At 40.0% G+C, this 23,198-nt stretch overlaps 1 protein-coding gene across 2 annotated transcripts in view; it reads right to left on the bottom strand.

Moving 5' to 3' along the window:
- Positions 1-23,198, bottom strand: part of LOC111862077 (transportin-3) — a 48,673-nt gene that overhangs the window by 4,429 nt on the left and 21,046 nt on the right. For both annotated transcript variants that reach the window (XM_023847166.2, XM_023847165.2), the window contains exons 11-15: positions 19,311-19,411; positions 18,084-18,218; positions 10,899-11,039; positions 9,126-9,337; positions 6,327-6,483 (exon numbers count right to left, since the gene is read on the bottom strand). In XM_023847166.2, the coding sequence (XP_023702934.1) occupies positions 6,327-6,483; positions 9,126-9,337; positions 10,899-11,039; positions 18,084-18,218; positions 19,311-19,411 (746 nt within the window). The remainder of the gene's footprint in view (positions 1-6,326; positions 6,484-9,125; positions 9,338-10,898; positions 11,040-18,083; positions 18,219-19,310; positions 19,412-23,198) is intronic.

Raw genomic sequence — 23,198 nt, 5'->3', positions numbered from 1 at the left:
GAGTACTTCAGTTTTCCTTGCCAATCTTCATTCCACCAAATTCTCCATTATCGTAATCACCCAGGGCAGGCTACAATAGGCCAATCAGTGGCCGCCGTGCCAAGTGGACCCAGTTGGACTCACCCCCCACTAAGCAAATTAATTCTGCATCTTCTCAGCAGACATACATAAAATTCCATGGAGCAATAAAGGTGCCCACATCAGTTTTTCATATCATCAAGGAATTAGCCTGTTCAAGTCTTAAGGATTAGAACTATTAATTTGCTTTATAATTTTTCAGACATTTCTGCCCTTTGATATAAATTAACATGGTGACTTCAGGATTTGGTTTTCATCCAGGCACTATTCCGATTCATTATTCTTACTCATCATAATTTCAGAAACCAGTGCTTCAGTGTCAATCAGCAACAACACCCAATACAACAACAACAAATTATGCAGCAACAGTTAATGATGCAGCAGCAGCTAACGCAGCAACAGCAAATGATTCCATACCCACAAGCACCATTACAACCACAGGTAATGTTACAGCAACCAACAATGCCCCAACCGGTCATGCAACAACCCCAACCGTACCAGTACCAGCAAACCAATCGCAGTGTACCCCCGCAACAATCGTCCAACGTGCAACCATCAACCATCATGTCTCAGCGCACTAACCAACATGGTGACAAAAACACCAACAAACAAAACTCATCAACAAGCGATCGAGTGGACGACCCGCCAACCACCACAAAATACACCTGGCAAACTATAAAAAGGAAAAGGATGCGTTTGACCCCAGAAGAGGCAACAGAAGACCAGTTTCAACTCAACACCCAAAATAAATTTGCAGAGCTATCTGACCTTGAAGACGAGGATATGCAGACAAATGACACGAACAAATCCACCATCAATAGCAACCAACCAAGGGAAAAAAAACCGCCCCCGATATACATATACGGGGTGACAAATTATAGAGAAATGATTAAATATATAAGCGAAGTCGTTGAAGAAGAGCAGTATTATTGCAAAGCACTCCCCAAAGAAACAATCAAAATCAACACTAATACCGCAGACACCTACAGGAAACTAATTAGGAAAATCCAGGAAGACAAGATTATGCATCACACCTACCAAATCAGAGACGAAAGGGCTTACCGTATTGTCCTGCGAAACCTGCACCATACAGTACCCACAGAACAAATAAAAGAAGAACTACAAAACCATGGCCACACAGTCCGCAATATACTAAACATCCAACACCGACAAACGAAGGAGCCACTGCCCCTATTCTTTGTGGATATAGAACCGAAAGAAAACAACAAGAATATTTACGACATCGAATTCCTGTGCAACTCGAGAATCAGGGTGGAGGCCCCAAGAAAGAAAAACACCATCGTGCAATGCACAAGGTGCCAGTGCTACGGACACACTAAATCATATTGCATGAAACCGTACGCCTGCGTCAAATGCGGAGAAGAGCATAATTCCACCAGTTGCAAAAAAAGCCCAAATACCCCACCAAAATGTGCGCTCTGTGGAGGCACCCATCCGGCCAACTACAAAGGATGTAACATATACAAAAACCTACAAAACGCAAGACGCGGAGCTCATTCATCGAAACTCACCGCTGCATACAAACCAAACCCAATCATCAACACGACCGATCTGAACGAATTCCCCTTTCTACCTACCACCCAACAACAAGTGTTAAACAACAGCAACAACAACAACAGCGATAACATCAACTTTGTCCCAATACCATTGCACCAACCCACCCCCTACTCTCAGATAGTCACACAAAATCAGCAACCACCCAACGTAACCGAACAACTTTCCGCATTCCTAAACGAATTCAAAGCCATGTTTAACCAATTAATCAGTCAAAACAGCATGATAATCAACATGCTCAGCACGGTCATCAATAAAATTGTGAACTAATTCAGAACCCACTACGATTGGCAGTCTGGAATGCCAATGGGCTATCCAGTCATAAAATGGAACTACAAACATTCCTTAGCATGCACAAAATAGACATCGCCCTCATATCAGAAACGCACTTCACCAGCAAAACTGTACTCAAGATCCCTACCTACAAGATATATCACATTCATCACCCAGACGACAGGGCCCACGGGGGCGCAGCCGTGATCGTCAGAAACTCGATACCTCACCACGAACTTGTGCACTATCAAACCGACAAAATACAAGCCGCTAGTATACGAGTCACTGCAAAGCCATGGCCATTTACCGTAACCGCAATCTACTGCCCGCCGAGACATCCAATCTCTACCAGCGAATACACCACTTTCCTCCAATCGCAAGGAACTCGATTCCTCATAGGTGGCGACTGGAACTCAAAACACATAGACTGGGGAGCGAGGCTAACAACGCCAAAAGGTAGAAACCTACTTCAGGCCATACACGCTAACAACTGCAAGCATATCAGTACCAGAGAACCGACGTACTGGCCATCCGACCTTAACAAGAAACCCGACCTACTAGACTTCTTTGTCCTCCGTGGCATAACAGCCAGCTACATCCAAGTCGAATCGAATTTCGAACTATCGTCTGACCACACCCCAGTGATAGCAACACTAAGCAGATACCAAATAAACAACCCCAGCATGCCAACGCTCAGTACAAACCAAACCAACTGGGATAACTTTCGCACGTACATCGACGAACACATCAACCTAAATCTAAGAATCAAAGAACCTCAAGAATTAGACGAAGCCACACAACATTTCACTACCACAATACAAGCGGCAGGATGGTACTCAACCCCAACCATAGCCGATAAACGAAACAACGACTCAAATAACATCCCGGTCTCCATCAGAGAGCTGGTTGTAATAAAACGACAAGCGCGGGGCAGATGGCAGAGATCGAGAAATACTGAAGATTGGCTTACCTACAACCGATTGAGGCGAAAACTACACAGAGCGCTAACCAAAATGAGGAACAACACCTTCGAACGATACATCACATCCCTCAACAAAGAAGATCATACAATCTGGAAAGCCACAAAAAAGTTCAAGAGACCACAAACCGCAATACCACCAATAAGAAAAGCCGATGGTACATGGGCGAAAAGCGATCCCGAAAAGGCGACAACATTTGCTGACCACCTCAAACAAGTGTTCTCACCCCTCCCAAATATCAATGGAAATCAAGAAGAAATAATAAACTTCCTAGACGTGCCTTGCCAAATGGCACCACCAATCAAACCGTTCACTCCAGGAGAGACACAACGGGTAATAGAAAACCTAAACGAGCACAAAGCACCCGGCTACGAGCTCATCACAGCAACCATACTTAAACAGCTTCCACGAAAAGCGATAGTGCTCCTAACAATCATCTTCAACGCTATGATCAGACTGTCGTACTTTCAGCCCACATGGAAATTTGCGCAGATCATAATGATCCACAAACCCGGCAAACCACCTAATGAAACAAGCTCATATCGCCCAATCAGCCTCTTGCCAATCCCGTCAAAAATATTTGAAAGACTGCTACTAACCAGACTCGAAAAAGATGTAGACTTATCCACTATCATTCCTGATTACCAATTTGGTTTCAGGAAGAAGCACTCAACAATACAGCAATCCCACAGAATCGTAAACACAATAGCAGCTAGCCTTGAGGAAAAAAAGCTATGCACAGCCGTATTTCTGGATGTTGCCCAGGCCTTCGATAAGGTCTGGCATGCTGGCCTACTATACAAGATCAAGAAGGCTCTTCCTGGCCCGTATTACCTCATACTAAAGTCCTACCTAACGGAAAGACATTTCCAAGTCAAATTCAACCATGACTATTCACAATGCCACCAGATACGATCAGGAGTACCACAGGGCAGTGTTCTGGGCCCCTTACTATACCTAATATATACTGCAGATCTCCCCACAACAACCAAAACAACAGTGGCTACATTCGCGGACGACACCGCAATCCTAGCAACAAGTAACGATCCAATAATAGCCTCGGAAAATCTCCAACAACACCTAAATCTTCTGCAGCACTGGTTCCACAACTGGCAGATCAACATAAACCAGAACAAATCGGTCCACATTACCTTCACAACAAGACGAATAGTATGCCCACAGGTATCGATAAACAACATTCCCATACCAGTTAAAAACGAAGTGAAATATCTAGGTCTACACTTAGACCAGAAATTGACATGGCATAAGCACATCAAAACCAAACGACAGCAGATAAACCTAAAACTAAAGGAAATGTCTTGGCTCCTGGGACAAAAATCTAAACTATCCATGAACAATAAACTACTCCTATACAAATGCATCATCAAACCAATATGGACATATGGGATTCAACTCTGGGGTTGTGCTAAACCGTCACACACAAAAATCATACAGAGAATACAGTCAAAAATCCTACGAGCAGTCACAGATGCACCCTGGTATGTGTCCAACTTAACTCTTCACAACGACCTCCAAACTCCTTTCGTCAGTGACGAGATCCGCAGACTGTCGAGACTATACAGCGCACGACTAGATGGACATAGCAACAAACTCATAGCGGCCCTGAATACTCCGCCAAAGGTGCCAAGGAGACTAAAACGGCAATGGCCTACTGACCTCCCCGAAACCGCTGAAGACACGGCAAACAATATCAACCATCTACAGGACTGATAGGAGATTCATCAGAGGATGAATGCTCCACTCATGCCACTCACCCACAGATTTACTCAATGCTCCACAATAAGAGAGCAGATTGTAAATACGCAGTTAATCCAAAAAAAAAAAAATCATAATTTCTGAGAGTATAATTTTTTTGTGTGGGCAATGTGTACATCTGAAGGATATTAATTCAATCAATGCAACTTTCAAAATTATGATAAACCTTACTAAACTTAAACATCCACCAACTAACATTTACCAGACATGCACCACATAACTGCAATGCTGAATGCGCACAATTCAGACAGCTAAGAAATGCATTTTATTACTATTAATACCATTAACCCTGAGTTATAATATTGTCACCAGACCTGTAGATTTAAAATCCTCCATTCTCAGATCATTATCAAGTTAAATATGGGTTCCAACTATATAATCCTGGACAATTTAAAATCCTCTATTGCTGGATATTAAAAGTTGAGTAAAATTTCCTTCCCTCTTCTTCACTACAAAACAATTTTATTATGAGGTCCCTTCTGATTATTACTCTGTATAAAATTAAATGAGTATAAAAGCAATAACATATCAGTTGGATCTATGAGTGACATAGTCCAATTTATTATGAGGTGAATGTTCTATGTTAACACCAGCACTATGCAATGTTTTTAAGTCAGGTTCAGTAGTAACAGAGGATATTTCAAGGTCATACATAGTATTCACCAGGCAACAGACACTGCACTCCAAATGCCTTTACTTCCAATACATAACAGATAAGAGGCTGAATGGGCCAGTTTCATTGAGGATGCTGTAGAAAAGAGGCAATTCCCGAACAACCCTGTCAAGGGTCACACATGTCACTTCGGGGTACGTAGCTGGTCACATCACTGACCTGAGCTATAATGCATTTCTTGACTATTCAATTCATAGGTCACTAAATTATAATTTAAGAGGAGTTAATCCTCCCTTGCCAGTGAACCAAGTGAGCCAAAGGCAAGTTCCTTTAGGTCCACCGTGATCCAACATACTCCACAACTGTGTTTCCAAATTGAAAGTGAAAATTGATATTACATATGTATCCTAGCATTTCTAAACTCTGTAAGCTTCCAGTTTTTTTCACATGTTACTTTTTCCAGTAGCAGATTAAAGCTCTCCGCACATCCTTTGTCAAAAGTCATTCTTAACTCTTTTCTATATGCGACAGGATTGTTCTTTCTTAGGCAAATTCCATTAAGCATAACACAACAAAATTACATGAACAAAGACCATGAACACAACATTCAAAAAGAATATTCTGCATTCGAATTGTGTTTTCAATGTCCATTTTTACTTTATGGTTTCAATTTATTACAGGCAATTTTAAACTGGTTTTCACTCTATATTCTTAACACTTAAGACATCTTCAGGTTTCTGTTTAAGCTATGTTTCATTTTAGACAGGTCTTACTGAACAAATTAAGAAACAGCACAACCATTAAAATATTTTATTTTCATCACCTCTGCATCTTGTCTTGGGCACAGGACCCCCCCCCTTCTCTCTCTCTCTCATAAGGCTGATTCAGATTTTGTGATTCAACCTGGGAATTCTTGTACGCATTAAACTTGTAGCACCATGCTTAGCAATAAAAGGGCTATGCCACATCAGTCTATAGATGTTCATATATCATGAAGTGTGAAAAGGTTGCTAAACTGAAGGAGTACAAACCTCATTATTTCTTCCACAGTGTATAAGATCATAAAAGAATTTCATTACAGATGCATTTGCATCTCTGTGATCCAGTGTACTTGCTAGCACTGCACACTGGATAATGGAATGAAGAGCTGGACACTGCAGAAAGGGAACAGGTGCTCTCTGTAAAAACCTGCAACAGTAAATCTGATATCATTCTTCTGAAACAATGTTACTGAAGCTACACACTTACCAGATTTACCTAACAATAAAACAAAGCCATATATGAGTGGAGGTCAACAATGTTGACTCAGTTCACCAGCCAGGCAAGTGAGTGTGTTTAGAGATGCAACAGCATTTTGGCTATTATTGCCTATATAAAATTAAAAAAATACAACTGGACTTACAGAACACACAAACAAGATGTAATGCAAATAATTAAGACCAAAAACACAGTTCTGAAAAAATGTGAAGTTCTAATGCTTTATTAGACATACACGGTCCAGGATCCATTAGGACTCATTTTTTTAAATTTTGTTCTGCAATGCCATCTGTTGACGAGTTCTGGCGTTAAGAATCTTGAAGTTTCAGCTGTGGCTGTCTATAACTTCAAAGTGTAAGCATCGCTGCATCATGTGTTCTGACCTTCAATGTAACAGTACTGTTCTGACGCTCGTCGGAAAATGGCGGTTGAACAAAGAGCCAACATCAAATTTTGTTTGAAGTTAGGCAAAACAGCCGGAGAAGCATATGAAATGATGAAAAATGTGTACGGTAGTGATTGTTTGAGTCACTCGAACATTTTTCAATGGTATGCTGTATTTCGTGACGGCAGGGAGGACATTGAAGACGCTCCACATGCATCAAAGCCAAGAACAAGTCGCACTGAAGAAAATGTGAAAAAAGTGACCAAAATCCTTGCATCAGACAGATGTATTTCTGCAAGACTCATCGAGGAGCTTTTGGGAATACCAAAAAGTACTGTGTATCAAATTTTGACCGAGGATTTGGGCAAACGGAAGGTCTGTGCGCGGTTTGTACCACACGCAGTCAGGAGTGGAACACTGCAAAGACATGTTACAGTCGGCCCAAAGTGATACAAAATTTACACAATCGATTATTACTGGTGATGAGACATGGTGTTTTCAATATGAGCCTCTCACAAAGCGGCAGAGTGCAGCGTGGTTGAGCCCAAAGAAAGTGTGCATGCAAAAGAGTCGAGTAAAGATACTGCTAACCATTTTCTTCGATTCCAAAGGAATCATTCACAAGGAATTTCTGCCAGAAGGTCAAACAGTGAATTCTGATTATTATCTCGGAGTCCTCAATCATTTCTGAGTGAGAATTCTTTGAATTCAACATGAATATCGAGAGCAAGGTTCCTGGTCACTCCTACACAACAATGCCCCATCCCACAAACTGAAGATCGTGAACGATATTTTGGCCAGAAAAGGGATCACAGTCCTTGATCATCCTCCGTATTCGCCAGATTTGGCTCCAGCAGATTTCTGGTTAATCCCAAAAGTTAAGTTGGCGATGAAAGGAGACCATCACGATACCATCCAGGACATCCAACGGCAATCTATCGCAGTTTTAAATGTGATTCCACAAGAGGAGTACAGTGACTGTTTTCGAAAACTTTTCAATCGATTCCAGCTATGTATTGATTAAGGAGGAGACAATTTTGAATAAAAAGAGTGAAATTTTGAAAATAATTCACGTCTTGTATTTTTAATGAACACAGTCCTAACACAACCTGGACACACTGTGTAAAACTGTAAATCACTTTGACTGACTGAGGTTGCATATATATACATGTAAATACATATATGCATATACACGTGTTTATATGCTCTTTGTGAAAGTATCATGTAAAAATATCACCTAATAAGAGGTAAACCACTGGTCACAGTCCACTGACTATCTGAGCCCAATGCTGACCAGACAGATAAGAATTCTACAGAAATTCTTCAGACATTTCTGCACAAGAGATACCATACGAGATGAATATAGTACATAAAGTTGAATCAAAGATTTATATAAAGATTTTAATTCAGACAAAATGTGGTTGAGTTGACTTGATATACTGTGATCAATGTAATAGTAGCTTCCCCAACGTGTTGTTGTTATTTGCCTTCTGAAGACGGTCATAACTGAACAAAACATGTAAAGGCATCAGATAAATATACATTTGAGTCACACTGGATGGTGTTGTCAAATCATTCTATAAGATCAATGAACATTCATAAATCAGGCAAACATTTGTCAAATTACACTCGCATATCCACAAATTATGAATCTATATTTCATAAACCACTGTTCTACTTCAATTGCATAAACTGAATGGGAGTAATCTATTGATAAACCCTTGTACAAAGCAACTATGTCAATCTGAGTTAAACCTAAAAGAGTAGTCCTTTTCAAATTTTCCAACTAAAAACACTGAATAAATCTCTTATCTCTCCCATGCTTGCTCCTTGCCCTTTCTATCACTTTCCCCCTGATTTCATCAGTCTAATAACATAGGGTGAAGAGTAAAACCTATGAGGCTTCTCATTAAGCCATGTCCTCCAGTCTCCTGTTACTTCCTCATTCTTAGGTCCAAATATTCTCCTTAGGACATCGTTTTCTGTCACCCTCAATTTATGGCATCCTATCAAAAAGAGAGAGACTCTGCATTAAGAAACAAAACTCATCTTTCTTAAGTTCGCTGTATGGTATGTTAAGATATGTCAGAACAAATGTATAAATTTAATTTATTCTTAAATTGAAACACCTGACTATAGATTATTATCTTTTTGTCTTATTTCTTTTACACTTATCCCACATATTTACCTTGCACAAAGTCTAAAAAGATCATCCACAGTATCTGGATGATTCTTCAGTCCATTCGTTTCTTGTAATATTATAAATGTGGGTATTAAAAATGCTTGTAACATGTCTAGCAGTCCCTGCACACAGCCAGGTTCAGTGGCATATTCATCTACTAGAATGCTCCCCAAATACAGGAAACAGCTATGTTGGTGCCTCTGATAAAGGCTCACAATCTATAACAAAAAGAGTATGGTTTCATCACTAAACAGTTACAATTGGCAAAGCATAAGGGTTAAAAAATGATGAGGTGAAGTGAAGGTGGGATGGAAATCAGCAAAAAATGCAGTCAAGTAAAGTGAGGTGAGGTGAGGTGAGGTGACGTGAGGCGAGGCGAGGCGAAGTAAAGTGAAAAGTGTTGAGGATGGGAGGATTACATAAGTGTAGTAAAGCAAAATGAGGGGAAAATTAGAACATAACATTACAAATTAATTACTGTTTGCTTATTATATAGCATGTTTCACTTTTCTACTAACATTTGTGTGCTGTGTTTTGTTTGAATGTGTTTAAGTGTGTTATTTGTCTGTTGTCTTATTGTAGTACCACTGCCACTGTGGGAAAACCCATTTGNAATAATAATAATAATAATAATAATAATAGAATATAATTAAACTGTGGTCTTCTAATTAGTAACAACATGTAGTGGTGTAGGCAGATATCAATATTTCGGAGTACATACTGTGTCAGACTTCAGGGATGAAGTGTGTAGGATGAGGAACTGATCGGATTATATGTGCAGATTGCAAGGGAGGTGCTCACTCAGACCTGTGGAGAGAGGAAGGGGACATAGAGTTCAGTCTGGGGCAAAGAGGAATGGTAAACAGGAGAAGACCCTTTTCAGGGCCTCAATACTGTTTTTTTTGCCAAAGGTGGGATAGAGAATTGGCAGAAATGATGTCTAGTCTCACAATTCGACATCCATGTATAGTCATATGGGAACCTCCCACATTCTAACAGATAACAGGCAACTCCCAGAACATAAGAGGAGGCAACATTTATACATCGCTTGCAGCCCGGCTCTCTGGACACTAGCACTATCCCATCAGCGCTCACAATTGCAGCTCCAGCGCCAATATTTATATATTGCTTGCAGCCCAGCTCTCTGGACACCAACACAAGCGCTATCCAATCAGCGCTCATAATTGCAGCTCCAGAGCCAATTGGTCCGCGTGCCGTCCAGCGGTAATGGTATAAAAATGTGGGCCTCCAACTGGCTATCATCAGTCTTGCATCAGTCGCTGTTACACTGCCATCAAGGAAGCACCACAGCTGCAACACACTGACTCTGCAGCACATGCACCATAGGCAGCTGACTCTACCGACGCACACACCACAGCTCCACTGGCCATCCGGACTCACCACTGCTCGCCACTATCTGGTCAGCTCACAATCCCAGGTTGCCACAAGGGAGCATGCCACGCCTGGTAGCTCGCTACAAGAAAGACTCAGCTAGACAAAATGGCCCTTTTAGGGGTCTCCACACAGCACCATCATCACTAGACTGGGCTAACCACTATGAAAGGAGTCTCCATCAGTTTTCTTCGGACACACTCATCACTCATCTGTGATGCACGTTCTGGTGCAATGAACATTTGTTGTTGTAGTTTCAAGTGGTTGTCTCAGTGAACACTGACATCCCACAGTCATAAACATCTCACTACATAATAACTTTCACTTGTTCAAAATACCAGCAAATTAATCACCTATAAATATAATTTAATATACTTGTATCTGTACCTGTTTAACGAGTGGCTCCAGAAGGTGAGCTGATTGTTTACCTACACACCGAACAGCAAACCTCAGGCATCTACAACATCGTTCCATCACTCGTCCATCCGCCTGGTACTTTGTGCAAGCATTGGACAAGATAGGCCACATCTGTGAAATAATATAGAGATAGAAACAGGCACCAACAGAACATACAAATTCACAATTCTATATTCTCATTAGTGGGTGGAGTTTGAGAATGTGATGTATTTTACATTGCTGCTGTGGCCAGCTGGTTGAAGTGAGGAAAACTAACACTGTACATACATTGTGCGGAAAGTTCTCAGACCAGGTCAAAAATAAAATTCTGGCTTAACTTACTTAATTTTGGCTGCCATCTCCTTCAAAATAGTCTCTTTTGGAATGTATACAGTGATCCCATTGTTTTTACCATGCTTCAAAGGCACCATGGAAGTCATTTTCCTTAATGCTAATACCATTTGCGATTCCTTTTGGATATCAGACCCTGTTTCAAAACATCATCCCTTCTGTTTCATGTTCAATTTGAGAAATAAAGTGAAATCACAGGGGGCTAAATCCCACAAGAAGGGAGGATGGAGAATGACAACCATGTTGTTGTTAATCACAAATTCTGTGGTTTTCAGGGACATGTGGGTGGGAGCGTTGTCGTGATGGAGCCAGTTTCGGTTGCACCAAGTTCCAGTCTTTTCTGTTGCACATTTTCTCTCAAGTTCATGGTGAACAATCCCCTTCATGTCGAAAAAAACAATGAGCATGCTTTTTGTTGAACTCCGGGCCTGCCTGGCCTTTTTGCTCTTGGTGACTAAGGGCTCTTCCACTACGATTGTTGCTTTGTTTCTGGATCATAACTGTAAGTCCAACTTTTGTGAGCAGTTATGATCCTAAAGATAAAAGTTGGGTCCTTGTTAGCCTCCTCTTTTAGCTCAAGACACACATTTACATGCTACTGCTTTTGATCATTTGTCAAGAGCCAGAGAACAGACTTTGTGGCAATGTGGCACATGTTCAAATTTTCTGTTAAGATCTCCTGGCAAATTCCATAACTGATCTCAACGGTGGGTGTTACAGAGCTTAAAGAACATAAAACCTGAATGAGAACTGTTCCTGACTTGGAAAACTTATTTCTTTTCTTGAAAAAATTTTTGAGTATAATAATTTCTTTCTGGATTTATCTATCTCTGAAACAAATGCTGGGATAGTGCCTTGAAATTAGCCATGACTGTTTCCTTCCACATCCCTTCTAGTCACCAGTTATAATCACCATCTCATCTTACCAATAAGATATAAAGCATACAAGAATACACTGTCGACACAACAGAGCTGTGTATTTTAAAACAAATAAGACACTGCTGCATCAACATTTGTTTTTATTAAAGCTTTTATGGAAGCGACATGTTTCGACCCTTATACTGGGCCATCATCAGGCGGATAATGTTCGGCTTCTTGGTTTTAAGATGCGGAGTGCTGCTGTGTAGATGGTGTATTCTTGTATGCTTTATATCTTATTTGAGACACACAACAGGATGCAAACTATTAAGATCATCTTGTTCACACTAACTCTTCATGGCTGCAACCCCTAGTCAATATCTGCCTCCTTGCCATGTCTCTCCAACACTGGCTAGTACGAGGAGTGAATGCCTGGAGACTCACTCAACAATCCTTTCTGCTAACCAACTTATCCCATTTGGCCTTGTTATATAGCCTCAGTGTAAACTGCATAGGAAACACCGCTTCCGGCAGGTCTTCTGTTGTTGTGTGCACATATCCATTGCCAAGGAGACATGTTTCCAGAGATCATCTTACCAATGTTACATGATCATCATCATCATCAGCTTCTTCTTCTTCCTCCTCTTCCTCTTCTTCTTCTTCTTCTTCTATGGCGCAACAGCCCGATGTCGGGCCTTGGCCTCCCTTATCAAGCCCCTCCATTCCTCTCTATCCTGCGCTGCTCTCTTCCAGTTCCTTACGCCCATTAACTTCTTTGCATCTTCTTCCACCGCATCAATCCATCTAGTTCTTGGTTTCTCAGCATGTCTCCTACCACCTATTGTACTGTATAATATTGTATTTGGGATACGCTCCTTAGCCATTCTCTGTACATGCCCAGCCCATTGCAATCTTTTAAGCTTTATCGTCACTGAGATCTCTGGCTCCTTATATAATTTGTATAGCTCTATCTTATTTTCCATATCCCATTCATTACACGAACATAGCAATTGTTAAAGCAGTCGTAAAATAAACCAAGAACCATATTTTAATTTACATTTACACTGTTAGATTTTAAAAATGTATATTTTAAATGATTTTCCAAAGCTACAGTATAAAGCAGACCACACTTTTCTTTATGTTGTAACATTCTTATTTCCCTGATTTTACATTTGGTTCAGGTGGTACCTTAAAACTGTAAAATCAAGGGTTCACTGTATAGTCAAACAATCTTTTCAGGAAACTTTAAGTTAATTTCAGTGCAGAAGTGAGACATTTTGATCATCTACTGTGATGGTGAGTTCTTCTAAGCAGTTATATCTATGTCTGGATTCTATCTTCTTGTGAGATGATGGCTAAGGTTTCGGCTAACAGGCTGAATATAAGACAGTCAGGTAATTCAGCCCTTCAAGAAAGAGTCTGTACATCCCCATTTTATGATACTACTGGATGAGCCCCTTTCTGTTTTTATTCTGAGCATTCTATCTGTCATCTGAAAAAAAAAAAGAGAAAAATCAACTTTTTCATAAAGTAGTATGAAGGACTCATTTTTAACACATTCAACACATAACAACGTCGTTGCCGACGCGCTCTCCTGCGTCGAATCCGTCACGGCGCCACCATCCTACGACGCAGTGACCGCATCGCAGGACAGCGACAAGGAGCTCCAATCACTTCGGCAGTCAAACACGGCTTTGCGGCTCGAAAAGCTACCAATCCCCTGTACCACGGTGTCCATCTACTGCGATACCTCTGCCGGGAAACCTCGGCCGTACATCCCAGCTCCTCTTCGGTTCCAAGTGTTCCAGTCCGTCCATGATCTGTCGCACCCAGGGACCAAAGCAACGGCAAAACTGGTCGCACAGCGTTTCGTGTGGCCAGGCGTGCAGAAGGATTGCCGCTCCTGGGCACGTGCTTGCCAGGCCTGCCAGCGCTCCATAGTCTCCCACCACACAGTCACTCCACTGGGCGACTTTACAACGCCAGCAGCCAGATTTCTTCACGTCCACATAGACCTTGTTGGACCCCTTCCGACGTCAGGAGGCTACACATACTGCCTCACTGCAGTCGACCGTTTCACCCGTTGGCCAGAAGCCATCCCCATCCCGGACATCACAGCCGACACAGTGGCACGAGCCCTACTGACCGGCTGGATATCCCGATTCGGTTGCCCACAGACCATCACCACCGACCAGGGACGTCAGTTTGATTCTCAACTCTTCCACTCCCTGGCCAAGCTCTGTGGCATTCAACTATCGAGATCGAATTGAAGAGAAGAAGAAGAGAAAACCCATGAAAAAATCAACATATAATGATCTCAACAAAGCAATGCTGATCTGGTTTAATCAACTAAGGGCACAGGCAACAACAACAGGAGTAGTTTGTGCTAAACAAGCGAAATTTTTTTCTGAAGTACGTGAACTACAAGGAAGTTTTGACGCTTCTTCCAGTTGGCTAACACGTTTCAAGCAGCGTCATGGAATATGAGAAATTAGTATTCAAGGTGAGAAATTGTCAGGGGACTTGTCATCATCAGTTCAATTTTGCATCAATTTTGATAGTTTCGTGAAAAGTGAAAATCTGCTGCCAGAACAAATCTATAATGCTGATGAAACGGGTTTTTATTGGAAATGCTTGCCAACCAGAATTTTGGCATTTCAAAACGAAAGACCGGCTCCAGGTCACAAATCCAGTAAGGAGAGATTGACAGCATTAGGAACACACAAACTAACACCAGTAGCTATCAGCAAAGCGAAAAGACCACGCTCTTTTAAAGGAACAGTAGCTTCAAGTCTGCCTATCCACAATTTTAATCAGAAAGGAGCTTGGATGAATAGAGCGATATTTAAAAAATGGTTTGATTTTAAATTTGTGCCTCAAGTTCATGACCATCTAAAATCCCAAGGCCTACCTGAGAAAGCTGTGCTCCTCATTGACAATGCGCCCTCACATCCTAACGAAAGTCTCCTGAGGTCAGATGATGGAAATATTTTTGTGAAATATTTTCCTCCTGATGTTACTGCACTTATCCAACCAATGGATCAAGGAGTTATCTCAAGTATGAAGAGAGTCTACAGATCAAATTTGCTACAAAAGTACACCGATGAAGTCTTTTTCAATGTTAGATGCCATATACGAGATTTCAACAGCGTGGGATACAGTAAAGCCATCTGTATTGAAAAATTCATGGAAGAAACTGATGCATTTCATCGCTAATGAAGATGATGAAATCTATGGATTCACTGGATTCAGTGTAAATGAGATAGCCATAGAATTGACAAAATTGACTAACCAAGTTCACGGTGGTGAAGAAGTCAACGAGGAAAATATAAGAGAGTGGTTTGACTGTGACTCGTGTGAGCCGGGCTTCAAAATGTTAAGCAGTGACGAAATTGTTAGTTCAGTGGGGATGCAGCCAGAAGAGCGGGAAGAAAGTGAGAATGAGGAAGAGGTGGTCAGTGCTGCTAGTAAGAAAATATCACATGGTGCTGCTCTTAATCATTTGGACTATTTGGACTAGACTATTATTATTATTATTATTGAATGATAATTAATTATCATAATGAAAATTATTATTACTGTTATAATTATCAATTATTTGTTTGTTTACTTTTACTTTTATTAATTATTATTTCTTCCAAGTACTTACCTGTAATTTGTATTTGACTTTTAATAAGTTTGTCTATAATGTAATTCATTCATCTGCACTGTGCTGTGTCTGTAATTGGCCTTGCGGCTGTTGACTCGGAACATTAATAATAAAGAATTGAATTGAATTATTTTTGGAGGGGGTGGGCTTCCCCATGCACCATGACTAGTAGTCTATTGTACATCCCCCTTTAATTTCTACTGTCGCCATACCCTACCAGTACTGGTGCTCGCTATCAGCCCCATTCTGCCAGCGAGGCTGGCCCTCTTCTGGCACTGGTACCCAATGCTTCCCCATCTACCAGAGGCATTGGAAACTACTTGGGCGGGAAACTTTGCCTAATTTTGCTCAGAGGTCTCCTAGAGACATGAGGATCTTTTACGTGCCGTAAATCTATGACACGGGACCCACGGCTTAAAGTTCCTCCCGGAGGACTTGTTCCCTGAATTTTTCCACCCTTAAAAATTCCACGACCTCCACGGGGTTTGAACCCGCGTACCTTGAGTCATGAGGTGGGAACGTTACCCCTAGACTACGGAAGCCACTTTTACTAGACTATCTTGAGAGTGAAGAGAACAGTTTATTAAGCGACAAGCTAATATTACGTAGGCTTCATATGGATATCCGTAAATAAAAAATGCCGTGAAAAAGCAAACGACAATATTAAAATTTTTTAAGTGTTCAGTGTGAATACTCGTAAAAAGTGTTGGATGTTGTTGAACACTGTGATTGAAATAACTAATTCATACTTCAGTGTAATGTAAAAAAAGTATTAATAGCCCATGAGATGACATAAAAATGAGGTTGAATAAATTTAAATACAGGTAGTCCTATAGTATTATGAAGGTACAGTATTACAGTACTACATTTAATAAAATTTGTCTTAACCGGGTTTTCGATTAATCGTGATTTCCATCCCCACCATTATCCCGGATAATCGAGAGTTGAGTGTACTAACAAAATCTGCAACACAAATTTCAAATACTGACCCTGACAATGGAGACAACACATTCCTCTAAAATGCTGGTGCCCATCTATCAAATGCACAATGTCACATCCTTGAAGACCACAATTTTAATACTATTTGTTTTTATTGCTAGAGGGATGGGACTAAGTTCCTTGTACTGCAGCCACTTCTGGCCTATTGTACCAGCCCCAGATGATAGGTGAGGGTGATTCTGGAGCAATTGGAGGAATGAAGAATGGCAGGGGAAACCGAAGTAATCAGAGAAAACCTGCCACAGCGCCACTTTTTCCACCACAAATCCCACCTGACCACACCCAGGATCGAACCCGGGCCGCCGCGATGGGAAGCCAGCAACTAACCGCTTGAGCCATGGCACAGCCTATTTTAATATTAAGTGGAATGTGAACTTCAAACCTCAAAAGCCAAATACTGATCAAGACGTAGTTCTCAAAATAATACAGCCTATACTATGAGCTACTTTTCATAGCCAGAGGATGATAATTGAAGTGCAAAGAATGTAAATTTACATCTATGAACATAAAAAGATAATATATGATTTGTCATGTCTTAAAGTAATAAAATGCTAGAGCAAAAAAAAAAAAAATATTACATACATATTACACAAACAAAGAACGAAAACATGCAATGGTCAAAAAACATTACTGATCATGTAACAAATGAAAATGTAGCAGCAGGTTGAAATGATAGGCTGTACATGCTCAACTCTTAATAAAACAGCATGGGTCCTCAGATGTTGCTGCAAAGCATGACAGGATAAGTAGTAAATAAATAACAGGAAATGATATGGTAGAAAGTGATCATGGTTGAATTATTTGCTTTGAGGGACTGAGGAAAATCACAAAAATTCTCGGTCAGGATAGCCACTCTCTGAGCCAAGATTTTAACATTGGAACACCAAGCTAATAAGCTGGAGTGCTACATTCTTAACTGCTATATTTAGTGTAACGGCTAAATTGTTGCAAGGTCTTGAAGTTCACAGGAAGTACCATGATACAACTTTAATTACTCCTTAATGACTATCATTGTCCAATAGGTACCTTGACACTATGGCATGGTGCATCCTCAGGTTGCTGACAGTGTAAAATGAGTGGTCCTCCAACTTGTGAGGTATGCAGCAATAAAACAAGCACGTTATAGAACGACACACAAGGCCTCAGGCTTGGATGGATTCTTCACTCAAGACAGGGGCTAGTGGTGATTTCTTGTGAACATTGTAATAAACCCCTGGGTTCCATAAAAAGGGAGAGAATTTGGCTGGTGAAGCAACTATCAGACACTCAAGAACTGAGGCCCATGGAGTCAGTTTACTTTACTGTGGTATTTTGGATACCTCTGTAATAACACTCTGGCATGGATGAACAGCTCCGTTCTCCACATGAGGATTTGTATGCCTAAATACAGCTGCTAGCCTGTCCAACCACAGTGCAGGATCTGTCTTTGTTCCTCTTTCAGTCTTCACATCATTCTATGAAACAGAAGAATATATGTTACTAAAGGTGACAAAAAAATTAACTACATGCAAAGAAATTTCATGTGAAAATGAATAATGAACAATATGTAAGATTTGAGGTTTTCACGGTGGTGCCTATGAAGAAAGCAGTCTTCTGGGATTTGGCACCATGTATATGTGGTGTTAACCGACGTTTCGGAGGAACGTATCGCCTCCATCTTCAGGGTAGAAGGTACCGGTTCTCACGGTCTCTTCGCCTGCGGATTTCTTATATTTTTCCTTCTACATATACGCGGTGCCAAATACCAGAAGACTACTTTCTTCAATAATGAACACGTTGGGAGTTTTCAACCCTTATCTCAGGAAAGCTAGAGTAGAAAAAGACTGGAGAAAATTACGTAACATGGAGCTTCATAATTAGTACTCATCATCTAACACCATTAGGTTGATTACATCAAGTAGGATGAGATGAGTGAGGCATGCAACATTACCAGAGAAAATTAAAAATATATACAAAATTCTGAATGGAAAGATGAAAGAAAGATATAAACTGTGAGACCTCGAACCAGATGGAAGTGTTTTAAAAAATGGGTTTTGTAAAAATAGTGTGTGAATGTATGAAATGATCTGAACTGCCTCAAAACACGGTTTTTGTGAACATAATGATGAACATCTGGGTTCTATAGGAGCATGGCAATTTTTCAGCAACTGAATAAGAGCATTTCTAAGGAAGGTCCTGTATCAGAGAGCTAGTGAGTTGGTTAGTCAACACTATTTCAATGAACTGCATGTTACTGTTCATAATGACACTGTAATTTACAAATCATAAACCTGTAATAGATGTGAATAAATAGGTTTATACAAAATTTTCATCCTAAATACAACCATTATATGCTTATACAACATCAAAGTATGAAAAATTCTGTTTAGAAAAAATAACAACTTATCAAGAAAAGAAGGTTCTGTGTAACTTTACTGGCACACAAATAATTTACAAATACCATATAACAATTGTGTTACTTTTTTGGTGGGTACATAAACAACAGGAACAACAAAGAAATTCTTTTACAGGCTATAAAAGAAATGACAGAGCAGGGTTTAACTCACTTCTACAAGCTGGCACAAAGGGCTTATTTGAATCCAACAAATCTCTTTCATTGCACGCTGAATCTGATCTGGGGGCATTTGACCCAAGATAACAGAAACACCTGGAACAAGACATAACCATATCTCAAATTCAGCTGTATATCACATATAAACTTAGAAAAGAAGACAGATACACTAGAACTCAAAAGAAAATAAAATAAATATAATTTTAATGATATGATTAGATAATTATTATCTATTTATATTTATTTATTAATTTATTCAAAATTTGGTTGTGCCATAGCTCAAGCGATTAGTCACTGGCTTCCCACCGCAGTGGCCCGGGTTCGATCCTGGGTCTGGTCAAGTGGGATTTGTGGTGGACAAAGTGGTGCTGGGGCTGGTTTTCTCCGAGTACTTCGGTTTCCCCTGCCAATCTTCATTCCACCAAATTCTCCATCATCATAATCACCCAGGGCAGGCTATAATAGGCCAATCAGTGGTTGCCATGCCGAGTGGACAGTTGGACTACACAACCCACCAAGCGAATTCACATTTTTTTTTAATTATTCAAAATTTAGTGGAAACATTTGGATTGCACGAAGATAATGTGAGAATCAAATGCTGTATGTGTATGCACACACACAACCATCAGCACAACAAATAAGAAATCAACTCATCACCACATTTGTGTCAGTTGAGTTTATTAACTATGTTAAAATTACGTGACATATTTCAGCTCACTTGGAGCCATCATCAGGCGATACACTATTTAAAGCTATAAAATACTGAATTGTAATTATAATAGTAAAAGTAAGTAAAGTAAAGCTATCCCTGTAAGAGGCCATGAAGGCCCATAGGGTTGTGAGACGTTGAGGGTCCCACATTATCTAGACCAGTGTTCCACAACCGGTGTGCCGCGGCACACTGGTGCGCCGTCACAAGGTGAAAGGTGTGACGCGAACATTTACCTACTGTAAGAAATTAATTGTCGAATTTTATTCTTTTCGTTTTATCCCAGTTACCGTGTTTCATATGCTTGCACTTTATTCTCAGCCACTGCACTGATTAAATAAGATAATGATTGTTGCTTATTCTTATTACATGCCATGATTTTTTGTGTACAGTAATGCTGTAGTCTAAGAAATTAAATGTAAATTATTTACTCACAGTTGTTGTTATATCATAGTTTTCATTGCTGATTTATTTTTATTTTTCTCGCATCTATGCAGCTTCTTTGATATACTTGCCACATGTTCTGTGTGCGTGCTTTTCCCTAAAACTGCAGGGATTAGCAAGGGTTTCCCTTTCTTTTATTGACATTTCCAGTGAAACTGAAGCCTTTATGAAGGAGAAATTCAACAGCAGTCAGAAGTTCTCGCTTCAGATCGATGAGTCAACCGATATTAGCGGCCACGCACAACTTCTTGCTTACATTCGATACAATGATGGATATGTAATTGCAACAAATTTCTTTTTTTGCAAAGAACTTCCCGAGTGAACCACCGGTGAAGAAGTAATTCGTGTCACTAATGAATATGTGTTACATGATGGGTTAAAATGAAAGGATCGCGTTAGTGTTTGTACAGACGGAGCCGCTTCTATGACAGGCCGTGTTTAAGGATTTGTAGCTAATGTACGCAACGTAAATCCTAACATACGATGCGATCATTGTCTCATTCACTGCGAAGCCACTGTTGCTAAGTCTTTGCCATCTTCTCTGAAAGTTGTGCTGGACGAAGTAGTAAAAGTCGTGAGCCTCATCAAATCATGGCCCCTAAATTCGCTGCTTTTTTCCGTTTTGTGTCAGGCAATAGAATCAGAACACACTACACTCCTGCTACATACAGAAGTATGGTGGTTATCATGAGGAAAAGTGTTAACGCGAATATTTGAACTTAATGAGGAGGTACGTGCATTTTTTACTGTTGAGGGACATGAGTACGCGGATTTATTTACGGATGATGTATGGGCATGTAAGTTGGCATAAGGTTCCAATATTTTCGTACACTTGAATGAGCTGAACAGAAAGATGCAAGGTAGGAACGAAAATATTCTAACTTAATATTCTAATATGGCTAAGATACAAGGAATTGTAAATAAGCTCAATTTGTGGATACAGACAATTACAGATGGGTCTGTTGAGATTTTCCCGACTGTATGGCCACTTGCTGATGGCAATAAAGTGGTGATGGACACAATTAAAGAACATTTAGAAATGCTGCAGCAGAAATTCAATAAGTATTTTGGAGAGAGTGTATGAGATTTTAACTAGGTTCATGATCCATTCGTTGCGAATTCAGAACATCTTCTGATTAGTATACGTACAAGAGGAACTCGCAGATTTAAAAGCAGACAGAACATTGAAATTAAACTTCTCGAAGTGCCTTTGGATACGTTTCGGTTGACAATAAGGAATGAATACCTGGCTATCTCCGAGATGGCAGTTAATGTTATTGCCATTTTCAACTATATATTTGTGTAAACTGGGCTTCTCGAAGTTTAACTGAAATTAAGACATCAAAGAGGGAGCAGCTCAGATCCATTGATGAAGAAATGAGACTTGCGTTGTCAACGATTCCACCATGAATCAGTCACCTGTACACAGCTACGCAAGCGTAAGTATCACATTGAAGGCATGAGTAGAATTACTGTATTTACTTTAATAGTAATAGAGGCGTATTTTCTACAATCTACAGCGAATTAAAGTTCATTAATTGTTAATAAATGCATGAGTCGATTTCTGTTTAATGATAAGAAAATAACAATATAATACTATTATAGAAATAAGTTTATCACTTTACGTATTTATATTAATTGTCTGATATCATGTGTTTTTGAGGGGAATAACATTTTGGTGTGCCGTGTTGAGCCATGGATACTTCATTGTGTGCCGCGAGTAGAAAAAGGTTGCGGAACACTGATCTAGACAATCTGCTCAAAGATGTCAGTAAGGTTGTCAGCCTTACGTGCTGCCCTCGCTTTACTCCCCAGGAAAATTATTTAATTAATTCCTGGTACTCATTTCTGAGTGAACCCCAAGACCTTAGCAAGACCAATGACTGCAACAGGACTTGAACCCATGACCTTCCAGCTTGTAGCATAGCCCCTCAACCAACTACGCTACCGTGTTCCCCCAATTATAATTAGTATAGATCCATATTACAAATTATGTTATAACATTATTCATAAAATAATTAAATTTAATTTATATCGTTATTTGCACAGGTCAATATTTTATAGCTTTAAATAGTGTATCACCTGATGACAGCTCCAAGTGAGCCCAAACATGTTGTGTAATTTTAACATTGTTAATAAACTCAATTGACACAAATGTGGTGATGAGTTGATTACTTATTTGTTGTGTTGACAGTTTTATATATATTTATATATACACACACACACACACACACACAAAATAGGATGAATTCCTTGAAGAGATGCTGTACTGTTTTGTTTCATATGGGTAGTACAGAGGTTCCAAACGTTATGACAATGGCATACAACACTCACGATTACTGGGTTTCTGGACTTTGTCCATCATCCAGGATTCTGAAGAACATGTTTTGGAAGCTGGATCTGTCTCCACCCTGAAGTGAGGGGGTGGGAAACACCTACTCTCTTGGGTCCATTAGAAAAAGCTAACCTCAATCACTCAACAATCTATGTCAAAACAACTACAGCTATATAAACTATCTGATCTCAGGTGATTATATAGTTGTAGTGAAAAAACTTTGTTTCAGCAGCCAATCACTGATAAATACATCAAAGTTTTCAAAACTTCCACCTCAAAATTTAGCACTCTGGGAATTTTTGGTTTTTTTATCATCACAGTTTTTATTCAGACTACGGATCCAAACACAGATCAGCACTTTACTGTCTCAGATCTATGTAGTGAGGATATCCTTG

The sequence above is a fragment of the Cryptotermes secundus genome, unplaced genomic scaffold, assembly GCF_002891405.2.
Source record: "Cryptotermes secundus unplaced genomic scaffold, Csec_1.0 scaffold400, whole genome shotgun sequence".
In the NCBI taxonomy this organism is placed as follows: Eukaryota; Metazoa; Arthropoda; class Insecta; order Blattodea; family Kalotermitidae; genus Cryptotermes; species Cryptotermes secundus.
Note: the sequence above shows the minus strand (reverse complement) of the source record. Positions and strands in the feature narration are given on the sequence as shown.